Source organism: Herpailurus yagouaroundi, unplaced genomic scaffold, assembly GCF_014898765.1.
Source record: "Herpailurus yagouaroundi ecotype Mexico unplaced genomic scaffold, PumYag 67493, whole genome shotgun sequence".
Classification (NCBI taxonomy): Eukaryota; Metazoa; Chordata; class Mammalia; order Carnivora; family Felidae; genus Herpailurus; species Herpailurus yagouaroundi.
Genome location: NW_024420301.1, coordinates 881,885 through 908,692, shown reverse-complemented (window position 1 = coordinate 908,692; position 26,808 = coordinate 881,885). Strand labels below are relative to the sequence as shown.

General features: G+C 54.2%; 1 protein-coding gene across 3 annotated transcripts in view; it reads right to left on the bottom strand.

The window, feature by feature from the left end:
* Nucleotides 1-1,172: 1,172 nt before the first annotated feature.
* BCAP31 (B cell receptor associated protein 31) overlaps nt 1,173-26,808 on the bottom strand; it is a 29,534-nt gene continuing 3,898 nt past the window's right edge. For all 3 annotated transcript variants that reach the window (XM_040467481.1, XM_040467483.1, XM_040467482.1), the window contains exons 4-8: nt 21,585-21,732; nt 4,504-4,639; nt 3,524-3,647; nt 2,642-2,742; nt 1,173-1,555 (exon numbers count right to left, since the gene is read on the bottom strand). In XM_040467481.1, coding sequence (XP_040323415.1) covers nt 1,517-1,555; nt 2,642-2,742; nt 3,524-3,647; nt 4,504-4,639; nt 21,585-21,732 — 548 coding nt within the window. In that variant the 3' untranslated portion in view covers nt 1,173-1,516. The remainder of the gene's footprint in view (nt 1,556-2,641; nt 2,743-3,523; nt 3,648-4,503; nt 4,640-21,584; nt 21,733-26,808) is intronic.

Genomic DNA, 26,808 nt, shown 5'->3' with positions numbered 1-26,808 from the left:
ACACTGAGGGGGCCCGGGGGCTGCCGGAAGTTGGCCAGGGAAGAACCCACAGACACACTGCTTGGACTCTGGCCTCTAGAAGTTCGCAGGAGGGCGAGCTCAAGGGAGGGTAAAGTGGTCAGGGAACACTTCCTGGAAAAGCGGGCCTATCCCTCGGCCTCGGCACAGCAACCAGAGAGCCTCACCCATAGTCCCCGCCCCCACCCCCCATCAGACACCACCTCGCTGCTCACGAGAGCATGGGGAAGGGACACTGGCGAAGGCAGCCCAGGCCCAGGCCCGGCCAGGTCAGGAGCAGCGCGAGCACCAGCTAGCCACCGGCACTAACATCTCCAGGGGTCCCCCCAGTTCCGAAAGAAAACCCCTCCGGCCTGCTCCTCCTGCCCTCCTACCATCCTCAGGGCCAGCGGAGGATGAGCACCGCATGGGAGACGGGCCACAGCCGCCCCGCCACCCGTGCCCTGGGCCCTCAGGCTGCTCGAGGACCAGGCCCTGTTCAGCAGAGGGCACCTGCCGCAGCCAGTCAGGGGTGGGGGGAAATGCCAAGGTGGAGCCCACTGCAAGAGTGGGCTCTCCGAGCAGGTAAGCACACCCCACACAGGCCCAGGGTTGCAGGCAGCAGAGGGGGCACCCTCCCCACCACCTAGCTCTACCCTAGGCCAGTCATAGGTGACCGTCAAGGGCAAGTCTCCTGCCTTAGCAGGCATTAGTCAGAGGTCATCCCGCAAACCTTCAGGAGGAAGTGGGGCAGGGAGCGACTTGTGGCACTCTGCCACGTTCCGTCTGTCCTACAATGTGATGGAACAGGCTCAGAGGAGGCGGGCAAGCCTGCCACCCGGAAGCCCCACCGGTTTACTGAGTCTCTCAAGCTTCCCCGGGCCCAGTGGCCAACCCAACAGGTCAGACGCGCCCCAACCGGCCATAAAATAAGGCCTGCCTGGGGAGCAGGAGGCAGAGGGACAGAGAGAGCAAGTGTGGGCCTGGGCGCAGCCTGGGAGGAGGGAGCCCTTAAGGAAGAAAATTTTTCTTCGGGAAGAAAATAACCTGAAGGCCTCCAGGACCAAAGCCTGGGGGTCTCTATCAGAGCCACCTGCTGCTACCTTCCTGGTCACTCCCATGAGGGGAGGAGGAGACGGCCTTCTGGTGGCCTCAGTCACACACATGAAGCGTGGTTGCATAACAACAACCTTTATTGCCCCCGAGAGAAAAATATACTCTGCCTGCTCCAACCACCCGCCTGCAGGACCAGAGACAAGGGGCCCCAAACAACATAAGACACAAAAGAGGCTCAACCCAGCGGGAAGCAATGCCTGCCTCGTGCCTGGCCGGCCAGGAGGTAGCAAACCCATCCTGAGCAGGCAGAACCGGGTCCCCTGTGGTATGCCGGGACAGCGTGAAACTGTAAGCTGTGCAAGGGGATGGGAAGCGGTAGGGGGCGAACTGAAGTAACCAGTGAGGCCGGGCCGCAGGCGGCAGCAGCGGGCACCGGCCAGGTGGCAGGCAGGGAGGAGCGGCCTCACTCCTCCTTCTTGTCCGCGGGACCATCTACCGCTGCCTGGAAGGGACAGAAACCACAAGGCAAGGGGTCGGCAGGGTGCACCCCTCCCCTTCACCCTCTAGGCCCTCCACCCCAAAGGCCCAGCTTGCTACCTTCTCCCCAAATGACAGGTACCAGGTGACCAAGGAACCCCACCCTTCAGTGCACTCCAAGTCCTGCCAGGGTGGGAGTGGCCCTGCTCTACCAAAAGCTGTGACCCTAATGCCAAGCAGAGGGGTGCAGCTGGAAGCCTCTGTCGTCACTCTTCTCTGAGAGGTGCTGGACCCCACACCAACCCCGTCTCGGGCCCGTGGCGGACTCGGCATTCAAGTCCCCCCCAGGTCCCAGTTCAGGTCCTTCCCAATTCTGCGCGCCTTTTACAGGTCCTGCTGGTGAGCGTGCCCTACAATGGGGCCATCGGTCCTCCTCTGGGGCCTTCCTCATCACCCACTGTTGCGGCCCAACTTGGACAGCCAAGCAACACGGCAAACTGTCAGAACTCGGGGGTGTTTACTTGCCCCTCACGCCCAATTTCTGGGCCACCTGAGCTTCCAGATCGGATCATCTGAGGACTCGGAGAGGACCTGGGGTGGGGGGGTAAGTGGAGGGCCCTGTATCACCCCACAGCCCCGTGTACAGGAGAGCTGCCAGTCCTGGAGCTTCCCGGTAGAAAACTTGAACTAGAATCAGGGGCCCCACACCACAGACCAGGCGCACAAGTAAGAGGAGCTCCTCTCAAAGGAACTGACACCAGGCATGGGGCTGGGCCGGCCACAGTGCAGAGGACCCATGGCTGAGGCCACTTTAGCAAGTGGCTGCCATCTGCCAAGCCACACCCCTCTAGGCTGAAAACAGGTTCCAGCTGCTGGGCCCAGACTGGCATCGCTTGGCAGGCTCTTCTCTAGACCCAGCCTCAGCAGCAATGGAGGAAGAGGGGGGGCAGTGGGAGACAGAGCAGCCAGTCTGCCACCGGGGTCTCTCAAAGGCTCTGCCGGGCAGGCTAGGCTGGGGATGGGCCTGCTCTGTGCCTGCTCGGGGCGCAGGAGGCGTGGGGGGAGGCAGGAGGTTCTGATCCGATGCAACAGAGCAGACCAGTGTGCTGACCTGTAACTTCGCGTGCTCCTCCAGCAGGCGGTCATACTCCTTGGTGAGGCCCTCAGACTGCTTCCGCATGGCCAGAGCCTCATTTTCAGCTTTTTCTAGTTCTGGCGGTGACGCAGGTAAGGAGAAAAGGGAAACAGAAAGATAGGGATTAGGGAGTAAAAACCCAGTTGCGGGAGACACCGGACACAGGCCGAAATCTGTCCTCACTGAGGCTGTCTAGGAGACGGCTCCTCTCAAGAAAGCTCCCTGCCGGCTGTCACGAGAGCCCCCAAAGTTGGGGGGGGGGTGGCCATCACAGCTGGGGGAAGCGGAGAAACACGAAGGACCCCCTAGCCCCTTTGATGGAGGGACTCCAAGTGGCTCTCAGCATGGCTGACTTCAGGGAGGCCGAGGGTGCGGGGCAAACAGTCTGAGAATGCTGAGGTGAGAGCAGGAGGCAGGGAGCAGAATCCCATCCTCAGAGCTGACGGCAAAAGGCGTGTCAGGTGGGGCCTTCAGGAAGGGAGCAGATGAGCTCACGGCAGGTTTTTCAGGAACGCTGCAAGCAGCTCTGGCATGGCTTCTTTCTATCCCCGCCCCAAAGACCCTGGGGATGCCACCGCCTGCACAGAGCACCCGTCCCCAGGCCCGGTGCTGGGTGAGGTGCTCCGGAGTCAGTCCACAAGCACCCCAGAGCTCCCCGGGCCCCCAGACGCACACTCTACCACCGAGCCCCAGCCCTCGGGGTTGGACAAGCAGGGTATCACTCGTCTGTTTTCAACCAGCTCCTGAGCCCAAGCGTGCGTCTGTTATTAACACTTTGGCAAGGGGGGGGGGGACAGCCACCACGAGTGGAAGTTCTCGACTTTCAGGGGCTGGGGGACACCTGAGGACAATGCTCACTTTGCTTGCTGATGTCCAGCTCGTCCTTCAGTTTCTTCAGCTCGGCCTTCAGGCTCCTGTTCTCTTCTCCCACCTTCTCCTCGGCATCCCTACCATCCAACTCGACTCCGCCAGCAGCAGCTTCCTAGGAAGAACGCCAAAGGCACGGGTTACTTGGGAGGGAGGGAGGGAGGCAGGCAATCCAGCTCTGTCTTCCCCACTGAGTGTGATTCCTCAAGCTGTCCCAGGCACCTGCCCCTTCAGAAATGTCAGCACAGAACTGGGCCACTGCTTCTCCCCAGCCACAGGCAGAGGGAAGGGCCAGCGTGGCCGCCTGCTGCACTCCGCAGGCCATACGCCCAACCTCTCTTTCCCAGCAGCTCTGCAGAGTTTACCTCCGTCCAGTGACTCGATCCGCTGTCATCTGTTTTTGCCAATCAGCCCTAAGTGACCAATGCCCTCCCCGCCTCTGCCCAGGCTCCACAGCTCGCTCCGGCCACGGAGCCCCGAACTCATCCCTGCCCATGCGATCCCATCCTGTCTATGAGCCCAAGTCCATCCATCCATCTCCTTCCCGGCTCCACAGATACCTCACTTCCTCAGACAAACCTTTTAAGACCGGCTGCCGGCCCCCCATCCCTGCCTTGTCCCCAGCTGATACAGTCCCCCGGAGACCACAGGCCTCACCTTGCATTCTTCTCTGTTAGCCTGCCCGTGGTTCACAGCACAGGGTTCAGCTCATTAGAAAGTCAGTGTTACCAGGAAAAAGTCTGGCCCAGATGTAGCACGTAGAGACAAGGGAGCAACAAGGGTGTCCCTCTCCCTGCGGAGTCCCCCAGGCCCCTCCCACACACGCCCCCACCGAGAACCTTTCCCTTCTACCCAACCCCTCGGCTTTGCCAACACCAGCACCGTCACACGTTCCCCAGCCCAACAGGCCAACAGTGACGCTGTGGCCCGTAAGGAATGTCACGTGACAGAGTCCAGCAGGCAGAGCTCACCTTCTTCAGCTGGTCATTCTCTTCCATGTACTTCTTGGCCGCCTCACTAGCACTCTCTGCCTGTTTTTTAAAGGCTTCGTTGGAGGCCAGCAGTGTGGCCTGCTGGGAGATGAGAGTCACCAGGCGTCTCAGCAGGCTAGAATTGAAAAAGAAAAGGGAAGTGCACAAAAGAAAACAGGAAAAATGGCTGGCACGACCTTCTCTTGGTTGCTCCTGCCCCAAGCCTGCCTCCAGCCTAGACCCGTCCTCTTAGATTGCCAGGGCAGCCAAGCAAGATGCCGCCAGCCTGGATCTGGCAACACAAGGGAAAAGGTGGAGCCTGCGAGCCGTCTTCTGCCACCAGAATGATTAATACTGCCCCAAAATGGCTGCTTGAAGCTCTAAGGCCGCCCTTCAGTCCCGAGGGTGTGGGAAGCAGCACAGTGACAGGGTACCCTAGGCCAGGCCTAGCTATGGCCGGAGGACCCTGAACCTGCCCCTTTCCAGGTCGGCGCTCGGGTATTCCAGAGAAGCCACAGCACCATTTTCCTTGCCGTGAAGTCAGGCTCGTCGCGATAAACGAGGAGAGCAGCTAGCGTCTGGGGGCATTTCCAACTCCTGGGCCAAATCCTCACACCCACCTGACACTGTAGCAGGACCACTGCCCCCGTTTCATAGAGGGGAAACTGGCTAAAGCAACCGCTCGACGTCAAGAGCCAAAAACGGACCCGGCAGAAATCCCCACTCCAGTCTCTCTGACCACAAGGTCCAAGCTTGGAACCACCACCCGTTCTCCATTTGGAGGGAACTGCTCCCACGCCAAATGAGAGAAACACAGAAAGGACTCCCGGGGCTAGGGAAGCAGAAAAGGAAGAATCAGGGCCCAGACACACACCTCAGGTCCAGACCCGCCAACGAACGGCAAATAGGTGGCAGCTGGGGGTCACGGGCTGCTGCATTTCCCCCGACGGCCACCCCTGCGCTTGCTATGTTGCCTGATGGGAGGAGAGGGGAACTGGAAAAGGCACGGCTCCGACAGTAACAAAGGAGACGGGTCCCACACACCTGGGACACAGGCCCGGGCCAGCTACAGCTACGAGGAAGGCGCTTACGGGCACCCCTGGGAAACAGAGAAAGACTCCGCTTTGTGCAGGGTGTTTCCACAACAAAGTGCTTGCCCAGAAGAGACAAGACAGCCTCGGATGCCTGCTCCCAGACCATCCTTTCCAAGCACCTGCCAGCCTTCGCAGGGTTCTCGTGGATACCTGCTACTCAGATGGCCCGAAGGGATGGGGACACAAACCACGTGAGCTGCCCTGCTGGCGCTGGCCCCCAGAAGAGTCCCTGTCATGAACAAGCACTTGGGTAAGGGGTAGGGGAGGTGGGCACACAGGGGCCCTCATATGCCCCTCGTGCTTCCGGGTTTGCAGAGAGGCTCCAGGGGCCCCTGGCAGTATGGGGAAAGCCAGGCTGCTGGTTCCTGGCAGGAAGGGAGAGTTTCCAATGACATGTGCTCTCTAAAATTAGCAGCTGGGACCTCGTGGCCCAGGGCTCAGGTTTCCCTGTCTCAGCCCCTGACTATACAGGGCTGGAGCCCTGGAAGTGGAAGGAACTCCCAAGCACCCCAGAAGCCAGAGAAAAGCAACACACCTGACTCATGTCAGCAGGGCGGAAATCACTGGAAGGACCCAGAAAGAAAGGCAAGTCTGACTGAGCCCCAACCTCTTATACCTCCCAGCAAGGAGTACTCAGGCAGCTCTGAGCAGATTCTGATGATGTGGAGGAAGCCCCTCCTCCCAGATGGACACGGCCTGGGGGGAGGGCACGTGTGCCACCTGGTGGACCCAGCAGGCAAAGATGGGGCAAGTAAGCCCAAGAGTGACACACCCCCTGTGTCACGACAAGGCCAGGCAGGGGGCTGACGTGAGAGGGACTCCAGCAGCGCTCTAAGTGACCACGGCTACCACCCCCACCCCGGTCATCCAGGGAGGCTGGGTCCAGAGTGACTGTGGTGATGACGCTAGCGACACAGCAGGAGCCCAGCTCTCCTCAGCACCCTCCCAGCATGTCCCCAGCTACGGAGAAGCAGGATTACTAACACAGGCCAGGGAAAAACCCAGAAACTAGCACAAGAGCCCTGCAAGGAGCTTCCCGAAACCTCAACCTGCTCCAGCCCCGCCCGAGCTCACCGCCCTTAGTGAGGATCACCCCATTCGGTGCGGGACAGAAACCACCAGAGGAGGCACCCTCCGGTACCCCGCCCCAGCCCCTGATCTCTCATCCTCTGGCTCCCTGTCAGACCTGTTCCTCCAACCCTGCCCTGGTCGATTCTGGTAATTCCTCTCTCCAGGAACCTGGCTCTCAAGGAGCTCTCCCTCCTGCTGGCCCAAGCCCCTCCTCCTCTCCTCCCTCCTTTCCTCCCTCCATTCGGCAGCCCACTAACCTAAGACCTGCCCTGGCCAAGTCAGGGGCAGGACAGCTTCTGGCCTAACCACCAGATCAAAGGAGTGCCCTGGAATCCCTGGGGCGCTTATTCGTGGCACTCGGTGCAGCTGACAGGTTGCCTTCCTTGTGGGAGTCTCTCCTGCCTCGGACTCAAGCAACCCTCACCACCCACTGAACTCACCACCAACGGGGTTGATCTCACGCTAAACCCCTACATCTAACTGCCTACTAAAGGGCGGCTCCAGAGGGGCCCCGAAACAAGCCCCGCTCAGCATGTCCTTGGGCGGGCCGTCCCTGCACCCCATTGTGAAGGACATTGCCAATCTACCCACACTCTGCTTGCACAGCACCTTGCACCCTTCTCCTTCCACCCCCAGCCCCCACCCAGTCCCGTCCACGTCACCTCCAGACAATCTCCCAGTCGTCCCCACTGCCAACGGCGATGGCCTCAATACTCCTTTCCCTGGGTGATTTTAACAGCTCCTGAGAGCCTCCTCCCTATCCACGACCATCCGACTTTGCAATCCACACCCCAGAAGCAAACTAGAGTGGTCTTTCTCCAGGACAATCTGATCATGTCACCCCTCTGCTTCAAGCCCTCGGATGCCAGACCCACCGTGGGCCCTCTCCCCTCACCACCCACGGAGGCTCTGCTCCAGTAACACCCAATGGCCAGGCATTCTTGGAACACGCCAGGTTCTCGCTCGCCTGCTCTCCATGCCACCGCACCCCAGCCTGCAGCAGCCTTTCCTCTTCTGCCTCAGAACGCCCACCGCCGAGTCACATCCAGCTCAACCACCACCTTCCCAAAAAGCCTTTCCTGACCCTCCTGGGTCCTCCTTTCCTGGTTCTCCCACAGCGCCTCTGCACACCCCCACGTGGCCGTGCTGCGTGGCCACGCTGCTGTCACTCTGTTCTCCCCCTTACCACCTCTCCAAATCGTCATTTGTTCCCTGGGGCCCTGGCTCCCCCCCGCCCAACTCCACTGTCCCTCAACCCAGCCACACTGACAAGGACACAGGCACAGAACTTGCCACTCAGTCGAGCAATAGGGTGACGGGAAACAGCGGTGGAGAGATGCCATGTAAGACCGTGCTGATGAGCAAGCCAGGCTCGTGACTGCAGTGGTAGCTAAGAGGCAGGCGGAAAAACACTCATCACCAAAGCCGGGGGGCCCAGGGCCAAGCCAAGAGCAGTGAGCCCAGGAGCTGGCCTTCTGGAAGTGCCCCCGCATACTGGGCCCGAGTTCTTGCCTCCAACCTGCCCGTCAAGATCCAGCTGCGCCACTACCCCCGCGGCCTTTCATGGCACACCAATGTGCTCTTTTATGAGTTCCCTCAGTGCTCTGCGTCTCCCATCAGGCCCCAGACCCAGGACAGAGCAGACACGGGAGAAGAGCTCAGCTTCAGAATCTCCAAATCTCAATAGCCTAAGTAAGAGATGCCAGGCAGGACAAAAGACTGATGTACTCTTTTCTGTCTCCTGCCCCTTACCCTCCATCACACTCTGCTCCACTGCCCAAGAACTATGATGCAGGCACGTGACTGTTCTTAGCCATCCACGTCTGGACAACACACGAGAACCCAGGAGCCAAAGGGATTTCCCAAAGGCACAAGGCTGACAGGCCCAGCGTCCGGAATAAATGCACCCAGCGACAGAGGGGAAAAGCCGGCACACAAACCTTAAGAAAATCCAGATGTCTCCTTGGCAGATAAACGTCATCCCCAAATACCTGAATTCAACTCAGCTTTCTTATAAAATGTTTTTGGACACTGAGCAGTGCTCTCGTGCTTTTATAAAAGGTTGAGTAAACAGGGAACGCGGGAGAAACAGACTCTCTGTGTGGACACTAAAGAAACAGTGCCAACCATATCAAGTGGGGAAGACATGGTTCTTACGTGCTTTGCACCAATCCTGTGTCCCTCTTCTGGGCAAATGGGGGAGGCAGACAGGGGCTTAACAGGAAGTGGGGTACAAGCAAGGGGAGGGTCCTCCCAAGGTCCAAATGGAATATTCCATGGTTGTGGCAACCCCCTCCCCGCCCCCCATGACCCTGTTGCTGATCCTGCCCACTTAGCATTTACCAGGCATCTCCTGGTGCCATGCCCTCGGGTGAGTTGCATCACTGGGTCACCAGGACCCCACTATGGGGACAAGGAGGCAGGCAACTCCCCTTCACTCCGCTGCCCCTGTACAAGTGGGCACAAGCTAGTGTCACAGTGCCACCTGTTGACTCTCCAGACTGACTGCAGCCTGGCGCCAGAAAGGAGCTCCACAGGGTGGATTCTGGGTGACCCCAGCCTGCCCACCTGTCCAGGAAAAAACATACAGGAGGAAAAGGCCATCATGGAGAGGAACCAAAAGCCAGGTGATGCCCTAGCAAAAGGCTTCGGGGAAAGTAGAATGAAAGTAACAGTGCAGAAGCGGCCCCAGGAAACTCACACCCTAAGAAGCCTGGAGTCATGAAAAGAAGGCCTAGAAAACAGCAGGAAGACTTGACTCAAGATCCAAGGACAGTCGTTCCAGAGGGCCTACGCGTGAACACCCTTGCATATGTGCCTGACCTTCCTCTTAGCCCTCAAGCACAGAGACTACAGAAAATGGGGAGGCAGGGCACAAGGGTCAGGGTAAATGCCAGCGCCTATAGCAACAGCCAGGTGGTGCTCGCCCACCCTGAGGCCAGTGAAGCCAGCTAGAGGGGACCCGGGTGGAAGCATGTGGCTGTCCACCCCATAGAACTAAAGAGAAGCAACGGACAGGAGCGAGCTGTGCTGCTGGGGGTGGGGGGCTATCGTGTTGCCTTCTTGCAACCAGCTGATAGGTTCTGTGTAACCTGGAGAACAGAGAGCAACTGAATGAGGGCAGACAGCCAGGACTCAAACATGCCGGTGGTCCACCTGGTGACCGCAGAAGTCAAAGGAGCGGGAGGGAGGGAGCCGTCAGCCCTGGATGTGCCCAGCACGGTAGTAACTAAAGTCCAAAGGAAACAAGGCAGTGCCTCCAGCAGGCAATGTGCCGCGCTGGGAGCGTGGGAAACATGCTTGGACCAGGGCATCGAATTAAAGGATGAGAAGTGGTTTCAGCTACACAGTCCTGTGCGAAGGCCACCAGCCACATGTCCTTTTCAGTTTAAATGAATTAGAATGACATTAAATGGCCAAGTCCAGCTCTTCAGTGCCACCAGCACGCTCTGGCAGCACGAGCAGTTCCACCCTGCAGACAGCTGGTAGAGGGCAGTGCAGGGAGCCCTACTGGTCCCTTTCCATCCAGAACCCTGCTCCCGGCTCCCACACCCTCTGCCTCGGAAAGGGGCCCTCCTGGAAGGCCAGGCTTTCCATGACCCTGGAGCCCAGAAGAAGGAACCTCTGCGCACTTGGTGCTCTGCCCCAAAGGAGGAGATCATTCACCGTTTGCTTTTAGAGGCACAAGGAAGGGAATTCTTCAGGCCAAATCAAGTAGCTGAGCAGACAATCTGGATTTTAAAAGTGGACGCCTGTTCCGCGAGGCTTTTTCCGAGGCACGTCAGACGGTCCTGCTGGGACAGTGTGTGAAGAACTCCCTGTCTCCTGCTTCAGCACAGCCCTTCCACCAGAGCCCCTCCTGGCCCAGCACCCACAGGACACTGCATGCCCCTACAAGTGGGCGGAGTGGGCCTTGGAGGGGGCGCGTCCATAAGACTTCCTCAGTGTCCAGGTCTGCAGTGCTGTCCCGGTGTCCAGGTGTCCAGATCTGTTCGTACCCTCAGAAAAACGACCGCAGCCAATACAGCCACCGATAGAGCAGCAGGGCAAGAGGAACTGAGGACCAAAGCCGTGCCTGGCCTTCTGTGACAAGGCCGCCACCTAAATCACTCCATCTTTCAGCAGGCCTGAGCATCAGGATTTTAAAAATCCCTCAGTTGCCTCACCTAGATACCAATTTAAACAAACTATAAAAAAACCCCAACCCCGGGGCACCTGGGTGGCTCCGTCGGTTGAGCGTCCGACTTTGGCTCAGGTCATGATCTCAGTCTGCGAGTTCAAGCCCCGCATCGGGCTCTGTGCGGACAGCTCGGAGCCCGGAGCCTGCTTCAGATTCTGTGTCTCCCTCTCTCTCTGCCCCTCCCCTGCTCATGCTCTGTCTCAAAAATAAATAAAAACGTTAAAAAAAAATTAAAAAAAAAAAACCCAACCCCAAACCTACAAGACAATCAAGAATACGTGAATAGTCACTAACAAGATTACGTGACAAAGCTGTTACCATAAAGTCCTTACTATTGCTTATGACTTTAAGTTCCTCTCTTTGCAAAGAGACAAACCTAAATCTTGCTTTGCCCATAAACATGAGACCTGGGATTTGCTTCAAAGTAATCCACGGCGAGGGGACCCTGGCAGTGGGGAGCGGCCATGAGGCGCTCGCTGCTGAAATCGCGCTGGGGCACTGGGGCACTGGGGCAGTGGGGCGGGGGCACGGCCAGACTCCTAGTCCGCCTCTATGAATGGTCAAGAAAAAGAGCAGCAGCCGGGGCGGTTCCAGCACTTGGCCCGGGCTGGGAGCCCCCGAGCACCACCTCACTGGGTGCCCTGAGGATGCCCTCCCCCGACCTTCTGCTCCGGCTGCAGTGCCTTTCCTGCTCCACTGCACCAGCCCCGTGCCCGACCAGGGACACGAGGTCCCTGAGGACCAAGACTGGGCCTTCTCGTTGACTCTCCACCTGGGCTTGGCACAGCCTACCGCACAGTGAGGAAAAGCCCACAAGAGTCTAGCCCTCCTCGAGGTGATGCGGAGAACAGCTACTATTTACAAAATACTCCCTACGTGCCAGAAACGAGGCTGAGAACATCTCCTGAATCCCCTCAACCCCCACCCCAAGCACACAAGGAGTACCCTCATCCTCGCGCTACAGATCCGGGGAAAGGCTCAGGGAAGTTGCTTACGTGACTTACCCGAGGTCACCGAACAGCCAGGAACAGACCCAGGTTTCCAAAGCCATATCCGATGCCCAAGCCCACTATGGTCACAGCAGCCTGCCTCTCAGGGCCGCCACGGGTCATTACGGGGGGAGGGGGAAGCGGCCAACGGTCAGGGCAGAGCAGCAGAGCCCAGGCCGGACGCGGGCCCCTGCCCGGCACAGGCAGGCGGCTCGGCTCCCCTCACCTTCAGCACAAGCCCCGGTAGTCACGCAGGCAGCAACTGTCCGCAGAGCTAGAGGCCGGCGGTAAGCAGGGCTGGCCTGAAGGCAAAGCAGAGCCCTTGCCCACCTCAGAGGGTCTGGATGAATTCTACCCTGGGGGTTAACAGGGACTCAACCAGCTTCAAACAAGCAACCCAGCCCCTAGGTCAGTGGCCATTAAGGAGAGAAACTTGGCAGAGAAGCAGAGGGGTAGCCCCATCTGGACTAAATGCAGCAACACAATCCAACCCAGAGGGGTACACAGAAGACAAGAGATCCCTGTGGACCAAATTCAGGTCGTTACACGTTGTGGGGTCCAGGGGTCCTGGGTCTGGATGGTGAGCACTACTTTGGTCCCGACCCGGACTGACATTTTAGCAAAAGCAGAGGAAAAAAAAGAGACAGCGTGGCCCTCTGAACACTCAAAACAGCCCAGCAGGAGCTGCCGTGCGGCCACAGTCCCAGCGACTCCAGAGGGATGATGGCCAGCTGCCAGTCTCAAGTGGGGAAGCAAGAACCGAGGAAAGGGGTATGAGATACTAATAGACTGCACAGAGCCTGCAATTGCCCAAATCTTTACTAAGCAGCAACCTGCAGGTATCCTTGCCACAGACCAGAGGACCCAAGTGTGGTGCCGGGGCCAACAGCCATCCGCACCTTCTGGGGGTCCACGCGCTGTTTTCATAACGCCCCTGGGGTCTCTACTGCGGGAGCTCAGGAGACCGGAGAGCTGGGCTTCCAATCTAGAACACCTGCCGTGGCAGTCTGCCAGGCTCAACCCGGACAGAGGCCTAAAACTGTCCTCACCTGCCCACAACGCCTTATTCAGTCCCTAGTGGTTTAACCAGCCCGTGGTGTGCACCCAGCCCCTCGGCACAGAGCTGACCAGCCTGCAGCAGACGAGCCCAGGTTCCCGTGGCACACCTCACAGGCTGCCCGGGGCCTTGGAGGACAGCCTTCAAGGCCAGCGAACGGTGCGGAGCGGGCCTCACAGAGCAGAGTCGGGAGAGAAGCTTCAGGAAAGCATGAAGAGGCAGGAGGCGTTAGCTGGGCCATCAGGGGAGAATGGGGATGGGGGGCTTCCAAGCAGATGCCACAGAAACACTTGGGAAAGGGGAACCACAGAGCCAGCTCATGACATATAGAGGCCAAGGCAGAGACTATAGAAGGCTGCAAAGGAGGGGTCATGTCCTGAAGGAGCTGGCTGTCAAGTCTCTAGGCCAAAGGTGCTGTGGAGGGACGGATTGAAAGGAGGGGGTGGTGGGATCAATTCTCCGTGTCGGGAAGATCACTTGTCTGGGGCTACGGGGGCACAAATGGCATCAGGAAGCCCAGCTGGGATGAGAGCAGTGCCGCCATGGCAGTGGTTCCAAAGATGAGGAAGGCAGGCTCGGGAGGTGGGATCCCTAGGCCATCAAAGGGGGACAGTCTCAGTTCTATAAGGTGAAGAGTTCTGGAAGGTGGCTGTACGACAGCGTGCACAGCGTCAACAGTACTGCACCGTACGCTTCAAAACGGTTCCGACGGTTAACGTTACGTGTACTTTACCAGGATTAAAAAAAAAAAAAACCCACAGGGACAGATCACACGGGACAAGGAAAAATGGCAGAGCACCTCCAGGCTTCTGGGTTGGGACGGCAGTTCTCAACTCTGTGGCCCAGCCCAAAGAGAAAGGAGCATGAGGACCCGGAGAGGGAAGCAGCTGCCCACATCAGCGCCGCCATGCAGCAGAGAGGGGACGAAAGCCCAGACCCCGCTCCCACCCCCTGCAGCCCACTGCTGGAGGGAAGAGTAGGCTTATTTAAGGATGTGATGCTTTCTTTAAGCCCAAGGCCCTCTTCCCCAATTACGAGGAGTGCTCAACCCAATTCCAGCCACCCAACGTGCTCCTGACCCTGCTCGGAGCCAGTGCCACGAGCAGCCTCTCTTCTGAGCATCGCTCTCTTCCTCCGTGGTCCCCACATCCACTAACCTGCACTGCAGTCTCTGGGTCTCTATCCCGGTCTTACCTCTCCTGGCATCTGTTTCCGTTTCGCTGCATCTCAATCCCAGGGAGCGGCCACCCTGCCGGCACTTCCCTCTACCCATCCGTCAACCCGTCCACGAAGCCGCCCACGGCCCATCCTGCTGACCGGCCGCCCTTTGCCTCCTTGAGCCTGGTCCTCATTCCTTCCAGCGAGCCCTGCCAGCTCCCTTCCTTCCAACACATGGATCTTCTGGCACCGCCACTCTGCAAGCGCCCCCAGCACAACCGCCAGCCCCTCAGCCTCAGAAACCCCGCTGGCTCCTCCCCTTCTCACCTGCACCTCTCCGACCTCCCTCAGCACCCCTGCTACTGTGCCCTGCCTCAGGCCACCGGCAGCTCGCTCTCCCACAAACTCCGACCCGGTCTCCCTCCATCTGGACTCTCCCACCCACTCCAACCTTTGCGCCGTTGTCAAACACGGACACGCGACTCTGACCAAGATGCAGTGCCCTCTACCACACGGAGGTCAGGTGCAAACTCAGAAAGCAGCACTCAAAGCCCTCTACCCTAGCTCTCACCACATCTGACCCATGCACCCCACACTCAGACGAACTTCCTCGGGTTCAGAGGCCGAGCCAGCACCTGCCAGCGCAACATATGCAAACACAAACGAAAGAGGCAGAGGCTTCAAACAGGATCAGGAGACCCACAGCACCTGGCCGGAGGTGCGTGCAAAATGACAACTGAGGGGTGTTTTCACGGTTTATGACCAGAAAAATGGGGGAAGATGGGTTTGATGCTCAACAGTGGATAACTGGTTAGACACGCAATAATGCTGGAGAGGCAGATCAGTTGTTCTAGAACGATGCTCATGATAAACTTGGTAGAAACAAAATGCAAGTTCTCACATGGCAGCTACTGGTTGAGCCCGCCTTTTAAAGAAAAGTTTTTTAATGTTTATTTTTGAGAGAGAGAAAGAGACACCGTGAGCAGGGGCGGGGCAGAGAGAGAGGGAGACCCAGAATCCGAAGCAGGCTCCAGGCTCTGAGCTGGCAGCACAGAGCCCGACACGGGGCTCAAACTCACAAACCGTGAGATCATGACCTGAGCCGAAGTCGGATGCTTAACCAACTGAGCCACCCAGGCGCCCCAGAGCCTGCCTCTTTTTTTTTTTTAAATGTTTATTTAGAGAGAGAGAGAGAGAGAGAACGCACCCACATGTAAGTGAGCAGGAGAGGGGCAGAGAGACAGAGAGAACCCCAAACAGGCTCCTCACTGTCAGCTCAGAACCTGACGTGGGGCTCAAACTCACAAACGGTGAAATCATGACCTGAGCCAAAATTAAGTCTGATGCTCAACCAACTGAACCCTCCAGGCACCCCTGCTTGGGTGTGGTATACAGAATGCTTAGCAAGTGGTAGCTGCTATCAGGTGTAAAAAACTCTTAGGAAGATACACAGCAAAGGTATAGGTCAACAGCGGTTACGGGAATAATAACATTTCAAAAAATTTATTTTATGTATTTAAAGCCTCATCTTCCCCCAAGGACTATGTGTTGCCAGATGGCAATAATCTTCAGCTGTATGAAAGGGACTGAGAGAGTAGTCAGACTCGTGAAAGCAACACTAACAAGGAGGACGTGCAGGAAGGTAGATTTTAGCTTATGAACGGCACAGGAGCCTTTCTACCAAAAGCTGGGCAATAACTACTTGGGGGAAAAAACCAGCCCACCATCTGGTCTACAGTCAGAGGCAGGCTGAAAACCAACAATCTGATATTGACAGCTGCCACCAGATGAGCGGCTATCTGAGCAGAGGATCAGACTAGGTGTGAGCTTGGGCTCGGGCCACTTGTCTCTCCACTGATAAGGCCCACAGAACAAAGCCGATTATTAAAGTTCTTCCTGGGTCTGAACGGAACCAGAACCCTAATGAGCCACACAAACAGCTCGCACACAGAGGTGAGGTCACAGGGCCACACAGTCTTAGAGACAAGCCCTCATTTTAACAGATGAGAACACAGAGTGCCAAGAGGGGAGGAGCCTATCCAAAGCCACGCCCTGACCTGGGGGGGATCCAGTCTCCTGACTTCCCAATGTTGAGTCCTTCTTCAGAGGCTGAGACTCTAAGTGTGGATCTGTACGGGCGTGGCACCCCAGGCATCCTCTCCAGCTGTAACTCCAACACAGGGCAGGAAGGGCTACTCATGTGCAGGCCTCCCCCAACTGCCTGTCGTCTTCTCCTTTCCGTGGCAACGACCCGGCACCGTCTCGTGGCAAGTAATGCTCACGTGTCCGCTGAGTGACGACTGTGAGTGGGAACACACAAAGCAACTGCCATAATATAACCAAACCTGACCCTGCAGAGAGAGATCTCTCTTGCTCATTCTTTTGGAGGTTTGCATACAGCTGACAGGAGTTAAGTGGTTCCGGGGCACCACGCTGAGTCAGCTGGGAGAGCATGCAACTCCTGATCTTGAGGTCATGAGTTCGAGCCCCACCTTGGGTACAGAGATTACTTAAAAAGAAAAGAAAATTCTTAGAGGTGCCTGGGTGGCGCAGTCTGTTGAACGTCTAACTCTTGATTTGGGCTCAGGTCATGACCTCGTGGTTGTGATCAAGGCTAGCATCGGGCTCTGTGCTGGGTGTGGAGCCTGCTTGGAATTTTCTCCCCCCCACCCACCCACTTGTGTGTGTATGTGTGCACTCTCTCTAAAAAAATAATTTTAAAGTAAAAAAATAAAAAATGAATTTAAAAATATTAAAACAACATGTTCAGGGGCCCACAGACAAAGACACGTAGAACGAAACAATACAAGGAGGCAGCCCTCCACGTAGGGCACACAGTAGGTGCTAACAGACGAGACAGCCGTTCTTCAAAGGGGAAAGTGCTTCAAACGTCACAGGGCAGGCACAGCATGGTTTCTGAACCAAGCAGATAAACGAGGAGAGCAAGAGAGCTCTCCAAGTGTTTTAAGTGCCTTCGACTGTGTCCAGACACAGAGGACTCCTATCCCAGGTAGTGAAACTGCACGACACGGCCACCACTGCCATCCGCCGGTGACCTCTGGGGTACTGCGCTTGGGTAGATGTGCCAGAGCAGTGCCATCCAAGCACTAATGTGCACGGGGCGGGGAGCAGCCAGGAGCCTGCTCAAGCGCAGGCCCTCACCAGAAGGCCGGGGGCAGGTCTGGGGATCTGCGTTTCCAACAAGCTCCCAGGTTCTCAGTTCCTACTGAGGCTGCTGGGCTACAGGCGGTCAGAGCAGCGAGGCGCCAGGGGAACGGGACACCACGGATCCATTTCCCACGACTCGAGAGAGTTCAGAGGCAAAAAGGAACACAGCGCCTGGGAGGACTGACGTGGGAAAGCGGTTTCTAATACTAAATATTTCAAACCAGCTCACGTATCTGGGAGCAGGGAACTGGTTAAACGCACAATGGTCCCCTCACGTGACTGACTACACGACCGTTAAAAACAAGAGAAGTCTGCGTGAGTCATTTGGAAAAATCACGAAGATAGATCATTGAGTGAAAAGGGCAAGTCAGAGCAGAGCAAAAGAACCCACGGCACCCGTAAGAGAAAAGTTACACGTTACGTAAAACGTTATTTTAAAACTCTGGAAACATCCCAATTATTACCCATCTCTGGGGATGAGACGAGGCACTCCCTCCTGCGCCTGACATTTTTTTTAAAAGATTTTATTTTTAAGTAACCTCTCTACCCGACATGGGGTTTGAACTCACAACCCCAAGCAAGATCAAGAGTCACATGCTCCACCGACTGAGCCAGCCAGGTGCCCCAGGTGCCTGACACTTCTAGATTATTTGGGGGCCTTTATTTTGTGATGAACAGGTATAACTTTATAATAAAAGTAACAAAGATGACACTTTTGTTTTTATTGAGTTTCCTGCAAGCCACGTATACGGGTCATGTGGACGTCAAGTCTAGACAAGACACTTCTATGGTTTACGTGCAAAGAGAGAAGTTCCTCAAGGACCACAGCCACCGTGTAAGACCTCACCCCTAGATTAGGGAGGAGTATGTCTTTCTGGAAAATTTTAGAAACAATTACACAGACTATTTGTGAGCAACTGGGGAATCCACACTGATCCCTGGGGTTACCGTTTCCTCTTCTAAGAAGCTGTACGAGACCAACCTCACATCTTTTTGGATCAGCTACTGGACAGGGACATGGGAGGGTGCAGCAGGGGCAGTGAAGCATCTTCTAGCTACAATGGAGAGGTAGGAGATCCGGGGCTGCCGGAACAACCACGCCCGAGAAGCTACCACAGTCTCTTGTCCCGGCTGACTCGTTTAAAAGGGAACTTGATGATCAAGTGTTCGGTGCTTGTAAAATGGACAGGTCACGGCAAAGTGGGGGAGATGGCTCATAGGGCAGAGAGTAAGAGCAGACCGGAACGGCGAGCTCAAATTTCACTCCATCCTCCTAACTTCTGTGCATCCTTCTGGGAACAGCCTAGCATATAAACGAGGAGTGCTCTTCTCTGAAGCCGCCCCCTTAGGTTTACAAAGGAAACTGTATCCCGATGATGATGCTGTTACCGGACTCGGCATTTACCAAAACATCCCCAGAACCAGACTTGAGTGTGTACTGTCCATGTCAACAAGTCAACTGCAGGAATGACGCTGGAGCACCCAGGTGCGCAGCGCTGCAGAGAGAGGGGACTGAGCCGAGCACACACTCACTCGCCTGGCACTCTTGGCTACCCACTGCCCCTGGCCCAGCCAGAACAGCCCTGTCCCGGAGGGTCCCTCTGGAAGAGACTATGAAAGCAGAACCGTCAGGAAAGTAACTTCAAAGACAAAGAACGTGGAGAATAAGCACCACTCTACCCTCCACGGTGACCACCTCTGAATTCTAATCTCGTTAGTTTAGATATGCAAATCTGCAGTTTGCCAGCGTCTAGCAAGAGGTGGGGTCCCAAATGCAACCCTCCAGGCAGCACCAGCCGACACAGGTCAACGAGGCTGGCACCTCCCTCCTGGCAGCCCCAGCCTTCACGCAGGGGGCTAAGAGCTCTTCTTCTGCCACTACCTGCCACTAGGCTGCAAGAAGCCACAACCCCAGGTCCTTAGGAGATCGTGACTGGCCCTGCCTCTGCCGCCCTTTGTGAACCTACACAGTCATTTACAAATGTGTCCCCCACTAAAAACTCGAGTCGCAGGGCACCTGGGTGGCTCAGTGGGTTAAGTGTCCGACTTCAGCTCCAGTCATGATCTCACGGTTCATGGGTTCAAGCCCCGCATCGGGCTCTGTGCTGACAGCTCAGAGCCTGGAACCTGCTTCAGATTCTGTGTCTCCCTCTCTCTCTGCCCCTCCCCTGCTTGAGCTGTCTCTCTCTCTCAAAAACAAATAAAGAGTAAAAAAAAGTTGAAAAACAAGAACAAAACAAAAACCTCGAGTCTTGTTAGACTCGGCCCTATTAGTGAACCCATCTAGACAGCTGTGGATTCCCAGTGGCAGCTAACCCACCTGCTGTTCAAGCCCTCCCAGCTCCCATCTCTCTCAGCACCTGCTCACCATGACAAGCCCCAAGTGTCCTCCGCAGAGAAATGCTGAGCAGGCTGAGAGTGGAGCCTGTCCCCAAATGGAGCGGGTCCCTGCAGCAGCTACTCATGGGAGTTAGGATCCCACCTGACTGCATACTGTTATGCCAGCACCCTGACCGCACTTCGGCATCTGGTCCCTAGGAATCCAAAGAGAGCCTGGCAAACACCGTGCTGAGAAAGTCCAGACACACTAAATGGATGGAGGGCAGGTGAGACGGACAGAACTCATGCTCTCTGAGTTCACAGTCACCAACGATCTCTCTCTCTTCTCTGAGAGCATACAGGCTATTACTCTTTCTAAAACATGAACTGAGGTCGAAGTCAGGCCTGCACACTCTAGTCAGTTCTTCACCAGCCCTCTCCCTCGGCTGGAAACTGGGGTGTTTGTGTGGAGTCTCCCAGCACCTCTCCTACCCCGTGGCTCCTCAAGGACCAGCAATTTCACCTGCAGAAGGCCTCAAAGAGCCTCTGGACAGGATGCCGTTAGTCTGAGCAGAAGTTAAGCCTCTCACCTGGGATTTCCATTCTCTCGTTCCAAGGCTTCCTTTACCCTTGGCTTTCTGCCCGCCCTTTCCTTACCTTACATAAAAAGGTCAAAGTAACTATCTTTGCCTCAGGTCTTTCTGTGTTTCACCATCCAGCTCACTGCAGGCTTTCGCCTTCCTGACGACACTTTTCTTACAGCTCTGTGTGCTCTCTTGGTGCGGTCCTTAGTTTTCTTTCTGTCCTTCCTATCTTCCACAGAAAACGTAAGCTGGCCTGGGAGTCCCTCCCCACACCCCAAGGCCTCTGTGTGTTCTTCAGACACAGTCAACTCTTCCTCCTCCCAGGGGCCCACCTACAGTTAGACTCAATCTCCCAGGACCTGCTTCCCTTTCAGTCTCAAACCACAAGATCACGCCTCTTTTTCGGAGCATCCCAAAACCCTCCAACTCCAGGGTATGTATCCTCCCAGCCTTCTTGCTGCTGGACTCTCCAGTTTGAAGACAGCATGCCTGCAGACCCCTTCAGTGATCCAACAGACCACTTGGAAAAGCTCTGCCCTTTCCGGCTCCAGCCCTACCACCTTCCAACTTCGACCTGAAGTGGTTAAGGTCACCTGAACAAGGGACTTTTCTTTTGCAAACCTGAAACCCAAGCAGGTAGTCATTCTAATGCCCAGTGAAGAAGGATATCCAGCTCACTAGAGGCAGAAAAGCCCTGCTAAAGAATTCACACGCTACCCTGCTAACCTCTGGAAGCCCTTGGCCCGAGTGCAAGGTTTACTCCCAGCCAGTTAGCACGCCCAAGGGCAGCCGGGCCTTTCTGATGGGAAATCTTAAGAGCAGAAGGCAGCAAACTGGCCTCCAGACTCAAACAGGTACTTTATTATCAGTTTGGTCTTACCCAACTAGCCACCCCCTCAGCCCTGACTGAGGCACTCGGTCTCGCCAACAAAACAACAAAAAAACAAAAACCACCAGAAACACACAGGCTGCTGTGGAGCACAATATTCTCCTGTAACAGATCTACACTGGGGAAGGCGCTGGGCATAAGCATGGTCTCAGCCCCTTCCTGACATTTCTGCCCACTCTTCTCAGGTCAGGTGCCCATGTCCAAAAGGCTCCTATTCAATTAGCCCCTTTAATTAAGTTGGCCTCCAAAGATACTCTCCCAGAGTACGACGCCTCTTCACTTACTCCAACCCATATGCAGAGAGCAAGCTGGGCATGTTTCGCCCTAAAAGAGCACGTAGCAAGTTATGGCAGAGACAGAACACAAGTCTTCTGACCTTCCAGTCACTGATCTCCCACCACCACACTGCCTCTGAAGGTCAGAAGGAAAGCTGGAGGCTCTGGGGAAATCTGGTGGCTTCCAGAACACAGACAAGGCCTCCGGTTCAAGACCAAAGACTGAAGAAGTCAAGGTCACAGGCTAGCCCAGGGCTCCCTTCCCAACCCCTAGCCCCTTGTCCCTCCCTCACTCACAAGGACAGCAGCAAGGAAAAGCCAGCAATATAGAGATTCCTCTGGGCACGGAAAAGCTTCATGTGGAAGTGTTCCATGGCCCCGGGATTATTCTGCAGGTTCACCTTCTCTGTCACATCATCATACTTCCGGATCTCACGCACAGCATCTGCAGCAGAGAAGAGACGTGAGGGCATTTAACTCCTACTGACATTGGGGTGTCCAGGGGAGACGCAGCAGGACTCAAGGTGACCTCACTTCCGTCACATCCGCCACCCCAGTTATCCCCTGTTCTACACACACCTTGGGGGACACCTTCTCAAGAGCTCTGCTCTCAGACCCATTCTCTCCTTTGGTTTTTCTCAGGTCGCTCCCTGGCCCCAGCCTTCACAGACCACAAACCCGCTCATATCAAGGTGCTAACCAAGTCTGAAGTGTTGCTGGCAATGGCCATGGCGCCCCCAACATGCGATTCTGCTTAGCTCAAGTCGGACTGGCCATCAGGTGCCCCAGTGATAAACCAGGGTAATCCCCCACTGAGGAGGTACCAGTGTCCTAGGAGTCAAGACCCTGAGGGCGCCTGCCTGCTAAAGACTTGGGCTTTGGGGCACACGGGGGCTCAGTCGGTTGAGCATCTGACTTCAGATCAGGTCATGATCTCACAGTCCGTGAGTTCAAGCCCTGCGTTGGGTTCTGTGCTGACAGCTCAAGCTTGGAGCCTGCTTCGAATTCTGTGTCTCCTCTCTCTCTCTGCCCCTACCCTGCTTGTATGTGCACGTGTGCTCTCTCTCTAAAAAAAAATACACATTACAAAAAAAAGACTCAAGCTTTTCCATTCCTAAATTTCGTAATGAGTTTTATTATATAAATATTACCCTAAAAATAAATGTTAAGATGTCTACATTACCCAAAGCAATTGGCAGATTGCATGCAATCCCTATCAAAGTACCAACAAACAGCATTTTTCACAGAACTAGAACAAACACTTCTAAAATGTGTATGGAACCACGAAAGACCTGGAATAGCCAAAGCAATCCTGAAAAAGAAAAACAAAACAGGAGGTATCACAATTCCAAATTCTAAATTATATTACAATGCAGTAATAATTAAAACCATATGGTACCGGCATAAAAATAGACACATAGATCAACAAAACAGAATAGAAAATCTAGGAAAAAAACCCACAGCTGTATGGTCAATCTTCCACAAAGAAGAAAAGTATATCCAATGGGAAAAGCACAGTCTCTTCAATAAATGGTGCCGGGAAAACTGGACAATTCTTCATGCAAAAGAATGAAACTGGACCACTTTCTTTCACCATACACAAAAATAAACTCAAAAATGCATTAAAGACCTAAATGTGACACCTGAATCCATAAAAATCCTTGAACAGAGCACAAGCAATAATTTCTCTGACATCAGCCACAGCAACATTTTTCTAGTTATGTCTCCTGAGACAAATAAAACAAAAGCAAAAGTAAACTACTGGAACCACAGCAAAATACAAAGCTTCTGTACAGCAAAGGAAACAATCGACAAAAACTAAAAGGCAACCTACGGCATGAGAAAAGATAAAAAAAAAAAAACTTCAAAGAAAAACCAAAAACTGTCTTATTCTCATTACAAAATGAATGCAAGCTCATAAAAAATTCAAATACAACCTGTATACCTGAAATGTGTAAAGAGAAAGAATCCCATGACGTAATCACCTCCAGTAAGCATAATACGTTGGTCATCTTACCTAAAGCAGTCACTGTCAGCCACGTTACCCTATTTCCTCTGTAACACACACCCTAATCTGATATTATCCTAATTACAGGTTTATTGTCCATCTCCGCTGAATCAGACTACAAACTCCACTAAGGAAGAAATCTTTTCTTCTACATCCAGGCCCCAGCACAGCTCTGGGTGCACAGGGGGCATGCAAATAACTACTGAATCGCCAATAGCCTCTGCTCCTGGGCGGCACTGTTAGACATAGAGTGCCCCAGTTTACAAATATACTCATATCTGTTTGCCTATTATTGTAGAAATGGAATAACCTACTGCTTTTTCCTCCCTTACCCCTGAGACATCTTTTTAAAAGCTGGCACATAAAGATCTACCTAGAAAGGTCTGTTAACAGACACCCATGGGAAAGGAGCAAGTTAACACTATATGGACATTGTTTGGTTCTTAATGTCTGGTTCGAGACTGCTTGGGGTTTTGTTTTTTTTTTTCCAATTAAAAAAAATTTTTTTAACGTTTATTTTTGAGAGAGAGAGTACAAGTGAGAGAGAGCACAAGCGGGGGAGGGGGAAAGAGAGAGGGGAAGACAGAGATCACAAGCACTGCAGCACAGAATCCAATGTGGAGCTGGAACTCACAAAACTGTGAGATCACGACCTGAGCTAAAACCAAGAAGTGGATGCTTAACCAATTGAGCCACCCAGGCGCCCCGAGTCTGCTGGTTTTTAAGCTGACTTCACATTATAAGAAATGTGCTCTTTACTGACATTGCACCCTTGTGTTACATCTGGAACGTGAAACAAGCATTCTCCAACACTGAGCAGGAGTTACAACCAGGACAACAACATACCTATTTGTTATGAACTGTGTGTTCCTGTCCCCCCCCCCCCCCCTTTCCTTATAACCCCCCATTCCTATAACCCCCAATGGATTGGTATTAGGACATGGAGCCTTTGAGAAGGGTTAGGTCATGAAAGTGGGGCCCTCATGAATGAAGTTAGTGCCCTTATAAAAGAGACCCCCCCCCCCCGAGCGCTCTCATCCTTTTTGCCACGTGAGGACAAAACGAGAAGGTTTTATGAACAAGGAACAGGGCCCTCACCAGACATCAAATCTGCTGGTACCTTGATCTTGGACTTCCAGCCTCCAGAACTGTGAAAAATACATGTCTGTTGTTTAAGCCACACAGTCTATGACATTTTTGTTATAGCAGCCCAATCTAAGACATAAAACTTAAAATGTTCATACCCTTGGGGGTGCCTGGATGGCTCAGTTAAGTATCTGACTCTTGATCTCGTTTTGGGTCATGATCTCAGTTTGTGAGATCCAGCCCTGCCTCAGGCTCTGTGCTGATAGCGCAGAGCCTGCTTGGGATTCTCTCCCTCACACTCTCTGCCCCTCCCCCACTTGCAATCTCTCTCTAAATAAACTTAAAAAAATGTTCATACCCTCAGATTCACCTATTCCACCTCTATGAATTTATCCTACACGAACATTTGCATAAATGTGTAATGATACAAGTGCGACTGTAAAGAAAGAATTGAATTACAGCAAAACCATGTGTTAGAATACCACACAATCTTTAAAAAGGATGAGATTGCTGTAAAAAGATATCTAAGACAACACGGAAAACACACAACCAATCCAGAATAGCGTGTACTATGATCTGAATCCAATCCCAAGTGGTACGTAATATACGTATATATTTTTGCTGTTTGTTTATTTTTGAGAGAGACAGCACTAGCTGGGGAGGGGCAGAGAGAGAGGGAGACACAGAATCCGAAGCAGGCTCCAGGCTCTGAGCTGTCAGCACAGAGCCCAATGTGCAGCTCGAACTCACGAACCGTGTGATCACGTCCTGAGCCGAAGTCAGACGCTTCACCGACTAAGCCACCCAAGACACCCCTGGTACTTGATGTTTTAACAAAGATGTCAGCATGGAAAAATGCTGTGGAGGGGCGCTTGGGTGGCTCAGTCATCCAACTCTTGATTTTGGCTCAAGTCATGATCTCACAGCTCATGTGATTTAGCCCTGCATCAGGCTCTGCACTGACAGTGCAGAGCCTGCTTGGGATTCTCTCTTGCTCCTCCACCACTCATGACTAGTGCACACGCGCGCGCTCTCTCTCTCTCTCTCTCAAAAACGTTTTAAAAAAAGGCAGTTCAACAGCTTAGAAGAAGAGAACGAAAAATGCCTGTCGAAACATACAACAAAATACCAACAATGGTTTTCTGTGAGACATGGAATACTGGGGAAGGGGAGGGAATTCAACTTTCTGGGTTAAACTTCTGGATTTTTAAGAATGTGTTATTTTGTGATTTAAATAATACACATTGGAACTCCTGGGTGACTCAGCAGATTAAGTGTCTGACTTGATTTTGGCTCAGATCATGATCTCACAGTTTGTGGGACCAAGCCCTGCATCGGGCTCTGGGCTGACAGTTCAGATTTTCTTTCTCTCTCTCTCTCCCTCCCCCTCTCCCATGCGCACTCGTGCGTTCTCTCAAAATAAACTTTTAAAACAAACACACTTTTCTATACCACCATTTGCATCCAGAAACCCCACCGCCCTAAGGACCACCATAGCCAATGGCAGGGAACAGATGGGATGGAGTGTTAGGCCACACTAGCCCAAGTCACAAAACAGAGTGCTGCCCTCCCTGTATCAGGCCCCTGGACCAGGGCAGCTGACCCTGGAAGTTCATCAAGCCCACCCCCAGCCCCAGCCCTGCCCCAGACCCCTCCCAGATAAGGCTAGAGTCCAGCCAGGGCTGAAGCTATAGCTAGTTACGCCCATCACCTTCCACTAGGATTTCCTGCTAACTGACGTTTATATTTTTAGAAGCCTCCACAGACCTCTCTATGTTACACTTCTTACCGTTAGAGTAGAAAGCAGCCAGTCATCATAGCTAGTGTCTCTCTACAACTTCCAAGCAGTTCCCTGACCTCAAAAAAAAAATAGCACCTTTGCCAACTACTGGATTCTGCAAAGGGCCTCCCTGGCCCATCAGTGATGCTAGAAAAGAGAGCACTCATGGAGCCCGGTGCAGAGGGGCAAGGCCCTAAGGGAGCACCCCAGCATAGCCCCTGCCACTCCCATTCTTGCCCCTACCCTACACCCAAAAGCAAAAGCACACACACTCGGTTCCGATCTAAAGTCCAGCTTTCTTTTTAAGTTTATTTTTGAGAGAGGAGAGAGAGAGAGAATGAATCCCAAGCAGGCCCCACACTGTCAGCACTGTCACACAGAGCCCAACACGGGGCTAGAACTCATGAAGCATGAGATCGTGACCTGAGCCAAAATCAGTAGTCAAATGCTTAAAAGACTGAGCCACTCAAGCGCCCCTACAGTCCAGCTTTTTAATGCGCAAAGGCTAACGCAGGTATTCCCTACCCACTCCGTGCTCACAGAACACTCAGGGAAAGAACCTCGATTGGAAAGAGCTACCTCCTGGGCCCCTGCCAAGTATTTCAAGAACAGCACGGTTGCATATGAGGGCAGCTGGTACCCACCCT